At 42.2% G+C, this 12,092-nt stretch overlaps 1 protein-coding gene across 6 annotated transcripts in view; it reads right to left on the reverse strand.

Moving 5' to 3' along the window:
- The window catches only part of LOC112219617 (mitogen-activated protein kinase 10), a 98,414-nt gene that overhangs the window by 23,607 nt on the left and 62,715 nt on the right, over positions 1-12,092 (reverse strand). For all 6 annotated transcript variants that reach the window (XM_024381020.1, XM_024381019.2, XM_024381021.2 and 3 more), the window contains exon 9: positions 1,456-1,638. In XM_024381020.1, the coding sequence (XP_024236788.1) occupies positions 1,456-1,638 (183 nt within the window). The remainder of the gene's footprint in view (positions 1-1,455; positions 1,639-12,092) is intronic.

A 12,092-nucleotide genomic window follows, 5' to 3' on the forward strand; every position in this document is an offset into this window, starting at 1 on the left:
ACAGTGAGTCATGTGGCCGTGGCTTGCGATATAAAGCAGGCAGACAGGCATCAAGGCATTCAGTTAATGTTCGATTGAATGTTAAAATGGGCAAAACGAGTGACCTAAGCGACTGAGCGTGGTATGATCGTCAGTGTCAGGCACGCCGGATCCAGTATCTCAGAAACTTCCTCCTGGCCTTTTCACACACAACAGCAAATAGGGTTTACAGAGGATGGTGCGACAAACAAAATGGTGGGCAAACACATCTTGATGTGGATGGTGGGCAAGACGGATGGTGGGCAAAAACATCTTGTTGGTTAGAGAGGTCGAAGGAGAATGATAAGAATCGTACAAGCTAACAAGCGGGTCACATACAGACAAATAACAGCGCAGTACAACAGTGGTGTGCAGAACTGCATCTCGGAATGCAAAACTCGTCGATCTACTCCTAGAATTTAAAAACTAGAAGAAGCGGCTCCAGTGGGCATGCGATCACCAACACTGGACAATTGAGGAGTGGAAAAACATTGCCTGGTCTGAGTCCCATTTCCTGTGGCATCATGCTGATGACAGTGTCGGGATTTGGCATAAACAGCAAGAGTCCATGGACCCAACCTGCCTGGTGTCAACGGTATAGACTGGTGGCGGTGGTTTAGGGACTGTTTGTCTGGAACACGTTAGGTCCCTTGATACCAAGTGAGCAACAATTGAATGCCACAGTGTATTTGAACATTGTTGCTGATCAAAACATTGTTGCTGACCATAGAGCATCGAACGGGCTGCTTTCAGCATGAATGTACCGTGGTCCAATCTGCAACAACTGCATGATGTAATTGTGTCAACATGAACCAACATTCCTGTGGAACGTCTTCGACACACTGTAGAATCCATGCCTCAAAGAACTCTGGGGGGTCCGACCCAGTACTAGATGGTTGTACCTAATAAACTGCCTATTCCTATACATTGTGCACAGTGCTTGATATTACAATTCCCATTACTGTCAATGATATCATTTTTAAATCAAATAAAATGTTCCATCATCTGCATATAAGGACATTTTGGTTTCAAGCACAATAAAGCGAGTGGTCTCCAGTTTTTGAGGTGTACATGGCTTTTATATCGACCATTTGCCTCCTGCTACAATAGTAATGTAATCATCCCACCTCTTTGGGTGGTTGATAGTTACCCGTTGAAATGAAAAATGTAAGCAGGCGAGAAAACTTAATTTAATTTCTGTAAAAAAAATTTTTAAACATTTTTAAAAATCAATTGGTATAACATCAAAAGCAGGAGATTTGCCTGAATTCATCTAACCAATTTAAGTGAAGCTATATTACTTAAATTAGGCTGGCACCTCGCGAGCCACATTGCCTCAAACTACACAACCTCCACACACGTACTCTAAGGGCTGTAAGCATAGAATGAGAAATACCAGAATTATTAGGCTATAGAATACTTTATTGTCTCACTTACCTTTGAGTTTGTTGTGCTCTGAGTCTGCAGGGAAGAGGCAGTCGGGGAAGAGCTTGGGAAAGGTGAGGCCTGCGTATTTGGGTCTGTTCTCTACATAGTTACGGACAGTGGGCTGCAGCTTCTTCATAAACTCTGGTGAGGGTGTGCCCAGCTGCTCAATCACTTTATTCCATTGGTCGATATCTGATAGGGGTTGGGGTTAAGAAAAACACACAACAAACCTGGACAGGACAGCACTCTGGCTGTCTCAAATAAAAAACATATAGCCTTTAATATATAGCACTAACCAGTTGAAGGGGACAATTGCATAAGCCTACAATAGTCCTACAAGCAGATGCGTAAGAGCCACATTGGGACATATCACTAAATGGAGGGACATGAGCAAAGTGTAACAGTAACAGACAACTTTTCTATAATCTGCCATTTCTTAAACAAGTTCTCTCTTCCATATTTAATTAGTTCAATCATAGTAAACAAACAGATTTCTTCCTATTCTGACAGTCAAACAGATGTTGATCAACATTGTGCAGTTGCGGTATGGACTGTGACTGGGTTCACAAACGAACAAGTCCTTGTAAATCCTATGAATCACTGCAAAAAGGTGTCAACTTGTAGGGAGGGATCTCCAATGGAATGGAGTTTGCCAATTGTGCGATATGTGTTGTGCATGGTCCCTGACAAATAAACAAATTAAATAGATAAAAAAATATCTACATTGTCAACAATAAACACTAGTATAGTACCTCAGTATAATATCTATACTGATGCAAAACTCTCCAGATGCACGTGTCAGAACAATGTATAGAGAGTCCTGTCTGAATGTACTATTGGTCAGAGACTTCACCCCCCTCTCCTCATCTCATCTGCAATGGTAATTCCATTGCTTTAGTCTGCTATAAGAAAGACCCTATTAATACTAAAGCTTTTGTTATTACGTTATAGCCCTCCCCATTTCCCATAACCTTAAAGGGGTTCCAAATGGCAGCCTATTCCCTATATAGTACACTACTTTTGGCCAGGGCCCCTATATATGTAAGGACACACGCTGGAGACGAGAAGCAGGTACAGAGAATGAACATTTAATGGAAAACGGACTTCAAACAAAACAAGAACAGCGTCTGGACAGGGTGAACAAAACAACATTACGACAATAAGGCTGACACAGAGGAACAAAACTGAGGAACAGACAGATATAGAGGGAGCAATCAACAACGTGAATGAGTCCAGGTGAGTCCAATGAGCACAGATGCGCTTAATGATGGTGAAAGGTGTGCGTAATGGAGGGCAGCCTGGCGAGGGGAAGTGTGAGTAGGTGTGACAGTACCCCCCCTTTAGGGGCGCCACCCACCTGGGCGAGCCTGACGGGACAAGCCGGCTGAGGCGTAGAAGCCTGGAAGCCATGACGTGGGATGGGAGCCTGCCGAGCCAACCGAGGAAAGGAAACCTCTCAAGCCAGCTAAGGTGTGGAAACCGACGAGCCAGCTGAGGCACCCCCGGTTCCATCAGCGGCAGCACCCAGACCCGGCGTCACGACCAAAAACAAAAAACAATGATTTGCATCAAATAGTGGTGTCAGCATTCTATAAGGACAGACGCTGGAGAGAAAGAAGCAGGTACAGGGAGTGAACATTTAATAGAAAACGGACATCAAACATGACAAGAACAGAGTCTGGACGGGGGGGAACAAAATCGACATTACGACAATAACGCTGACACGTGGAACAAAACTGAAGAACAGACATGTATAGAGGGGTCAAACAACAACGTGAGTCCAATGAGCGCAGATGTGCCTAATGATGGTGTCAGGAGTGCGTAATGGAGGGCAGCCTAGTGCCCGAGGGGAAGCGAGAGCAGGCGTGAGAATATAGGGAATAGGGTGCCATTTGGGACATCGTCACAGTGCTAGTGAGCGGAGCCAACACTTCACTGGTGGGAATGATTTCCTCTTTGGTTTCCTAGCCCTTTAAATGATTTAAACTGTTTCCTAATGCTGGGTTAAATACGTTGCAAGCACATTTGTGTTTAATGTGGGTTTTAAAGCTAGCAGATAGCAGATTGAAACAGCTCCTAGTTCTCTCTCTAATTTATAACCATTGCTTTATGAATATGCAGATTATTGTACTGGTACTGTACAAAGTTCCAAATGCCAATTGGTGTGATTTTGTGTTAGATTGCTGTTTTTATTGTCATTTATTACAAATGGCAAATCAACTTGAAACTTGATTTGAATTATCAGCACTATTTTGGGATAGGAACAGAGGGGGAACGGATGGTGTGTGTGTTTGTGTGTGAGGGTGGCCAGGCTGAGGGGGTCTATGTCTTTTTTCTCTCCATCTCCCACAGGTGGGTGCCAGTTCAAAGAGAGTGCCAGCAAGCCAGGACAAACAGAAACACATGACCTCATCTTGCTGGAACGCCGCTTTCATTTCCTCTTTGTCTACGTCATACTTTGGCAATCACATTTACACAATGCAGGAAAGGGAGTCCAATCTACACAATGCAGTGAGAGGAGCCTTGGCTTTCATTCCTTAAAATGATTCAACATGGGTGTTAAGCTGTCTAATTTGATTTAAAAAATAGTTCCATAAAAGTTTCAGATAGATAAATATGTTAATTTGTGTTGAATTAAAAATAAAGTATTGTTTTTTATACATGAGTATCCCTCATCATGAATTTAGGCTATTTTCTAAATGTTCAGATTTTATGATGGTGTTCAAACTGCTCATCTCGATGACAGACCTGATATATAGTAAAGGCTAGAAGAAGGCCAGAAGTATGTACGTGTAGCCAATGTGAAATCACTAGCTAGTTAGCTGTGGTAAACTAGTAGCACAGCCAATGTGTCGATGTATTGATTCGAGTTACAGTCTACAGAAGGAGGCAAGGATACCTCTCAAAATGTTCTATATAGAACTGCTTTAAGGGCCATGTATGACGCTAGCCATTTAACCCTATACAGTATTTGGTTCTTCTTGCAGTGTACAGTATAGTGTTGATGACAGTACCAGAAGGAGACAAGGAGGCAAGGATACGGTCGGTGCCAGGGAACAGCACTGTTCCTCTTATCACCTCTCCAAAGATGCAGCCCACAGACCACATGTCCACTGCAGCCAGACACAGTCCCATACCAGTCACCCAGCATACATGCAGGTACATACATGACACATGTCACACAAACTCCATCAACCACACACTGCACGCAGACATGCAAAAAAATTCCACGTCTTTGTGAGTCCTGTCTGTCATGTAATTTGCAAACATGTTATGTTTTGTTTACCACAGCAATGGCTGTTAAACTTAAGACACTGCTGTCTTTGTCAGTTATTATCTAGCGGTGGTCACCAACCGGTCGATCGCGAGACATTCCTAGTCGATCACCAAATATTTCTTTAGAAAAGCCAATGATACATTTTTTTATTTATTCGTGTTTTGCGCTGTTGGCGGTAGATGCACCTGATTCAGAAGCGTTGCGAACTGGGTAGGTGAGGTGTTCACATTTTGGACCATTTCATTTGTCTTAAAAGACCAACTCTGCCTACCTAGTGGACCGGGAGATCTGTGGCTAAATAATGTGTGCCTACTGTGCTGGCCAATCCAATAGCTCAAATCACTGTACCTACAGGTTCCAAGACTCTGGCCACAGCAAAGTTTGATACTAGCCTACCTGAGATTTCATAACTTTTAAAACCATGTCCAGAGAGAGAATGTCAAAGAATACAGCAAAGAGCTGCTGTTTTTATGAGTTCACATTTAAGTTTTTATTAAGCACTGTGAACACTTTTTTAAATATATATATTTTATTTTTGCATTTTCCAATTAAGAACATTCAAAACAAAAGTGAAAAGATATTAGACAACACTAGGACAAAGTGACAGTAACAGACGATATATATTATAATTATATATACAAACATACAATAAGGAAAAAAAATTATAATGAGACATTGGATCACTTGCCGTAGGCTACATATTATACATTACATGTGAAACATTATGTGAGGATTATATAGAGATTCAATCAATGAGATTCTCCATATAGTCAGTAAAAGGTTGCCAAATTCTATAAAATGTCTTTATTAACTTATTCCTCAACCAGTAAGTGATTTTCTCCAAAGGGATACAACTATTAACTTCCGATAGCCACATTGCAACTGGCAGGGAGGAATCCAATTTCCATTTCAAGGCAATACATTTCTTGGCAATCGCTAGCAATATTTCTGTTAGCTTTATAGTATGGCTTTGCCTAAGATTGGTGTTAGTAAAGTTGCCCAGTAGACAGACCTCCAGGTCTAAAGGGAATGCAACCCCGTGATTTGAGGATATGGTATCGCATACCCCCTGCCAGAAACCGTGTAGTTTTGAACACTGCCAAGTGGAATGGAGGAATGTTCCTTCATCTGAGCCACATCTAAAACATAGGGAGGAGATATCTGGGTTGAACTTGTGCAGTCTAGATGGGGTGATATAGAGCTGATGGAGGAAATTAAACTGGATCAGTCTGTATCTAGAGTTCAATGTGGATGTAACACCATCCCTGCGTAGGTCACTCCATAGACCCTCATCAAGATCAATACCCAGATCTTTTTCCCATCTAAGTCGGGGTTTATCTAGCTCAGGCAGTGTTAGTCCTGACATAAGAGCATCATATACACAGGAAATTGTCTTGAACAGTGGTTCGTCTGCGTGGCAGAGTTGTTCAATAGGTGACATCTTAGTTAGGTTCCATTGTCCCTTGAGTCACCCTAATAAAGTTTCGTAGTTGTAGGTAGCTCAAGAAGTCCCTGTTAGGCAAGTGGTATCTGTTTCAGCTGATCAAAAGACATAAGAACTCCCTCCTCGTAACGATGTTCCAGAAGAGTGATCCCCTTATCAGACCATGGTTTAAAGTTACTATTCTGGAAAAACATAGGAATCAATCTATTGTTCCATAAAGGGGTTTTAGGGGAAAGAAATCCCCCTCGTCCGAACAGCTCATGCAGTTTGCACCATGCCAGGACAGAATGTATGATTAAAGGGTTGTCTGTGATGGTTTTTATACAATTTCTGTCCCATTTGTAAAACAATTCTGCCCAGTGTCATTCATTTACCTCAAGCTTTTCAATGTTCAACCATGGAGGGAGAGGGACCATTGTCAAACCTCTGAGCCAGAAACCTAGACTGTGCAGCCCAGGAGTACATTCTACAATTGCTGAGGTTTAAAACCTCTTAAAGCTAGGGGGCAGATTTTTCACCTTTGGATAAATAGCGTACCCAATTTCAACTTCCTGCTACTCATGCCAAGAATATAAGATATGCATATTATTCATAGATTTGGATAGAAAGCCCTCTGAAGTTTCTAAAACTGTTTGAATCATGTCTGTGAGTATAACAGAACTTATGTAGCAGGCAAAACCCCGAGGGCTAACTGTTCAGAATTATTCCCCCCCCCCCATCTCTCTTCCCTAAATTGTCTTTGCCATTGGAAATTTAATAGGAACATACTTTCAGTTCCTACCTTCCTACCGCTTCCACACGATGTCGCCAGTGTTTGGAATATGGCTGAGGTTATTTCTTTGTCTTAACAGGAAGTAGGCCAACTTGGAACAGGGGATACATTTGTGAGTTGCACAAGACGTGCGTTTTTCTAAGCTGTTTTTTTTATGGATCAAACTCGCTTTATAAAATTTACATTTTCGATATATATGGACGGAATTAATCATACAAAAGGACCAATTGTGATCTTTATGGGACATATTGGAGTGCCAACAAAAGAAGCTTGTCAAAGGTAATTTATATTTTATTTCAGCGTTTTGTAGCGTGGCGCCTGCTACGTTAGCCCCTTTGTTTACTGCTGGTGAGGATGGCTGCAGGCTATCAGATAATAGCTTCATATGCTTTCGCCGAAGGTATATTTAAAATCTGACATGTTGGCTGGATTCACAACGAGTGTAGCTTTAATTGAGTATCTTACATGTGTGATTTAATGAAAGTTTGAATTTTATAGCATTTTATTTGAATCTGGCGCTCTGCATTTCCCCTGGAAATTGGCCAGTTGAGACGCTAGCGTCTCCCCTATGACTGTAATCAAGGGTCAGTTTATCCAGGCCAACCCTAGGGGTTTTGCCGTGCCAGATAAACCGTCTGGTCAGCTTGTCGAGAGAGAGAAAAAATGCTGCGGGAACAGGGATAGGAAAAGATTGAAACAGATATAGAAATCTGGGCAGGATATTCATTTTAATTACATTGATTCTACCCAGTAGAGTGAGAGGTAGGTCCATCCATTTACAAAGGCCACCCTCCATTTTTTGCAACAAACTGGCCAGATTGAGTTTATAGAGGTTGTTCAGATTACCATCCACCATTATGCCCAAATATGTGAAGCCCATAGGCGACCATCTAAAAGGGAACTTGGTGCTTGATGGTCAAAGACAGACAACGGTAAGATTTCACTTTTATCAAAATTGACCTTATATCCAGAGAAAGAACTATAACACTGCAGTAGAATCTGCAAGTGAGAGAGGGAGTGTTCTGGGTTTGTTAGAAATAAGATAAGGTCGTCCGCAAAGAGTGATAATTTATAGGTATGGGGGCCCACCTCAAAGCCATGTATGTCAGGGCACGTTCTAATAGCCTCAGCCTCGATGGCGAGGGCAAAAAGGTGGGGGCTAATTGGGCAACCTTGTCTGTTCCCCCCATAAAGAGGGAAAGAGGAGGAAGTAATCCCATTGGTAGCAATCCTAGCTTTAGGAGATTTGTAGAGTGATTTTATCAAATTTACAAACACGGTACGTAAACCGAATTTTCCCAAGACGCAAAAGAGTTATGGCCATTCAACCCTATCAAAGGCCTTTTCAGCGTCGAGGGAGACCGTGACACTAGGTATTTTGTTTTTGTTAGCAAGGTGAATTATATCAAAGAACCTTCTGAGAATATTTTCCCTTTCTTGTGGATTACAGTAATCACTGCTTGAGAGAAAGACTCTGGAAAGCAGTTGTCTTCCCTGGCTTTTTTAAGTACCTCCATAAGGTAGGGGACCAACAGCTCCCTAAATTCTTTATAGAACTCTGGAGGGAAGCCATCCTCCCCAGAAGATTTATTAGAAGGTACGGATTTAATGGCCTCCAACAATTCTGGAACTGAGAAGTGTTCACTCAGGCGCTCGCTGTCTTCCCCTGACAGGCATGGGAGGTTGAGAGAGGAGAGAAAGGAGTCGATCTCTGATAGATCATCACTTGATTGGGAAGTGTAGAGGTCTTCATACTATTTCTTAAAAGTATTATTAATTTCAGTAGGGTCAAAAGATATCTCATTAGTAAGAGTTTCTATAGCATTAATTGTTCTCTTTACTTTCCTCTGCTTTCAGTTGCTATGCCAATACTTTGTGAGCTTTCTCTCCAAGCTCGTAATAACGCTGTCTTGATTTAGTGATGGCCCTCTCAGCTTGCCGGCTTTGGTAATAAGTGAGGGTTTATCAGAGGACCTATCAAGAACTGTATCTAAACAAAAATTAAAATCTCCTCCAACCAATAGCTATCCTGGTGGTGCTTGAGTGACCTGAATGAAGACATTCTGAATAAACATATGGTCATGGAAGTTAGGAGCATAAATATTCAATAGGGTCCAAGACTCTGAAAACAAACCTGCCAGAGGGATGTTGACGCAGAAGGGGATGTGTCTACTTATCAAAATTGCAGTTCCTCTTGCTTTGGAGTTAAAAGAGGACGCAAAAACGTGTCCTACACATTCCCTCTTCAATTTCTCGTGTTCACTGGCTGTAAGATGTGTTTCTTGAAAAACACAATGTCAGCCTTTAATTTCTTAAGGTATGTATAGACTCTTTTCCTTTTAATCGGGCTGTTAAGACCTTTTACGTTGAATGTGACATATTTTAGTGGATTAAGCATAAATTGGGTTTCAAATATGTAACAATGGAAATCTATCATATGTAGATAATTAGGAAATGTTTCAACTTTGGTTTGAACACAGAAGTGACGTATGTGTCTCTTTAGGAAGGAAACAATAAACATAGAAAAAAGGAAGAAAAAAATAATAAAAACCCCGCCCACCCTGATTGTCAGACTAAAACAACAATCCCAACAATCAAACATGAATACACTTGTAGAGATACGTTGCTGCTCGCTTTCCATCTTGCTCTTACTAGCTAAACCTTGGCGTAAACTAAAACCTGCGAGCTCTCTAAGTTGAAAACAAACGTTGTGAATAGATATTTATGGCTGAATATTTACTGCCCACGGTAAGGGCTGCTTGAGTCTCTTTTGAAAAGATGAACATAAATGAGGGGGAAAGCAGTGGGCCTAAGCCCACTTATTTGCTTCGCCCAGTGGATATGGACTAAACCAAAATATACTCTCCTGTAAATGTAATAGAACTCACCCCGAAAAGATACGGTTAGTTGAAAATGCAGTTCAGTCCGGATAAGAGAGAACTGCATTTTATCCCCCATGCATTTTATCCCCCAGAGAGACCGTCCTGGCTCAGACGTCGTTCAGTTCTTTGAGAAAAGTGTGCACTTCTCCCGGTGTCTTGAAGAGATGGCTTAAGCCTTTGTACTGAACTTTCATCTGCGCAGGGGGGATGAGGTAGCCGGTGATGTTCTTCGCCTTCAGTGCTTTGGCGGCAGGTCTGAACTGCTTGCGACGGACGTCTGGTGAGATCCGCGCTCATATCTGGGAAAAGGCTGACCCTCTTTCCATCGATGCTGATGTTCCCTTTGGCTCTTGCGAGTTGCAGTATCTTCTCTCTGTCTTGGAAACGGAGGAACCTGATCAGGACGGCCCATGGGGGCTCATCTGGCCGGGGTTTCGGCACTGATGTTCTGTGGGCGCGTTCGATTTCCAGCAGCTTGGTGAAGTTGATTATGCCTAGGACCTCCGGGATCCATTTGAGTGAAGAAACGGACCGGGTCACGACCCTCGCTGTCCTCTTTCAATCCCACCACACGGATATTACTACATCTACTCTGGTTCTCCATCTGATCTACCTCGTTTTTGAGGTAGGCATTGTCCTTTTGCAGTTGTATCAAGACTTGGTCATGTGGAGCGATGGTATCTTCAACTGTGCTAATGCGCAACTCTGCCTCAGTCGTTCTCAAAAGGAGATCATTCATGGAGGATTTCAGGTCGTCAATGGAAGAATGGAGTTCAGCCGATTTCTTATCAATTTTCATAGAAAGACCTTTGTTACCATCCTGCATTTCCCGGAGGAGAGTAGCCAGCATGTCGGCAGGCTTGCAAGAGGCTGCTGGGAGCAACAGTCTGGAACTGTTGTCTGAGTTATGAGGACTAATGCTAATCTTGTTAGCTGTAGCGTTATCGTTATCTTGGGAATCAACAACGTTTTGGTCGTCCTTCTTGCCTCTCGGTCGGAGGTCCATGGCTCTTTGGGAAGGTAAGTACTTGACAATTTATCAGCCGATGTTAGAATATTGTTTCAACGTTGTTATTTAGGTAAAAATAGAATAACTTTTAAGAGCTCGGTTTGTCAACGTCTGCTCAGCTCCGCCGCATCACGTGCTCTCGTGAACACTGTTTTTATTCATCATTATTACAAACATAAAACATGATTCTCCCTACTTCCGCTCGCGCTGCAATGAATGAGTAGCCAAGTGTATCGATAGCCGTGCATTTTTATTATTAGCAGCTCGTCTTGTCTATTTTAATATCGATGAATATTTTACTTTCTCTGGTCAGCAACATGAATTTTTGCATGAGGCAGATGCGGATGCGGTGCAACTCGAGTTTCTCCAGGTGGAAGACGGTGTCCCCTCTGTCTGGTCAGTCTCACCAGAGGAAAGGAAGGAGAGAGCAGGGACCGTGAGAGGTGGACCCTCTGCTGCTCTCCCTTTGCTGAGACTAATGCCGTGTTCAAAACAACTGGGAAATCTCCCCGACATCTGCCTTCAGAGCGTTTAAGACAACTGGGAACTAGGAATTATGTTTTCGAACGATCATCCAACTCGGAATTCAAAGTCAGAAATTCATCTTTCTGAAGTGCAGACTTTCTTGACCTGAAGACCACTGACGTCATGATTTGAGCTCGTTTTTTAAATTTTTAGTTCCAGTTTATGCTCAGCTGTGCCTCGCAATTGCTACACCAACTGATCTATTTTGCTATCAAAGCTTTAGTTTTGAAATATATTATTGTCGGGGGAAACAATATTGGCAGGCCAGGCATATAACCAATATGCTATGATAATATATTCGGCCTATTGCACAAACCTCATTCCTAAAGAGCTGTTTTTATTAGGTTAATGTTAAAAAATGTAATCATGTAAAAAAAAGTCTGAGCAATAGATCTTGCTTTTTGACTGTGAAAGTGATCTTGACTCAGAAGAGGTTGGTGACCACTGATCTAGCAAGAGTATGTGAGTAACGCCACACTGTCCTTGCAGGGCTTTTCTTAAAGCACAAATCATGCAGAAGAGGACTGTAGGTTCTTGTAACTTCCAGATTTCACTCTGCTGGTGTCTTGATTGGCATTGACTATCATGTTAGGATGAAGACATATTGGCCCTTATAGTGCAATCTGGATTTCAGCAGGTTTAATACAGGTTTCTGAAGGGGCTCAACTCAATTCACTGTTGGTGAATAAATTAATACTTATGATTGATTATTACTTATGACTGATTGTCTAAGAGCC

This window comes from Oncorhynchus tshawytscha, linkage group LG20 (genome assembly GCF_018296145.1).
Source record: "Oncorhynchus tshawytscha isolate Ot180627B linkage group LG20, Otsh_v2.0, whole genome shotgun sequence".
In the NCBI taxonomy this organism is placed as follows: Eukaryota; Metazoa; Chordata; class Actinopteri; order Salmoniformes; family Salmonidae; genus Oncorhynchus; species Oncorhynchus tshawytscha.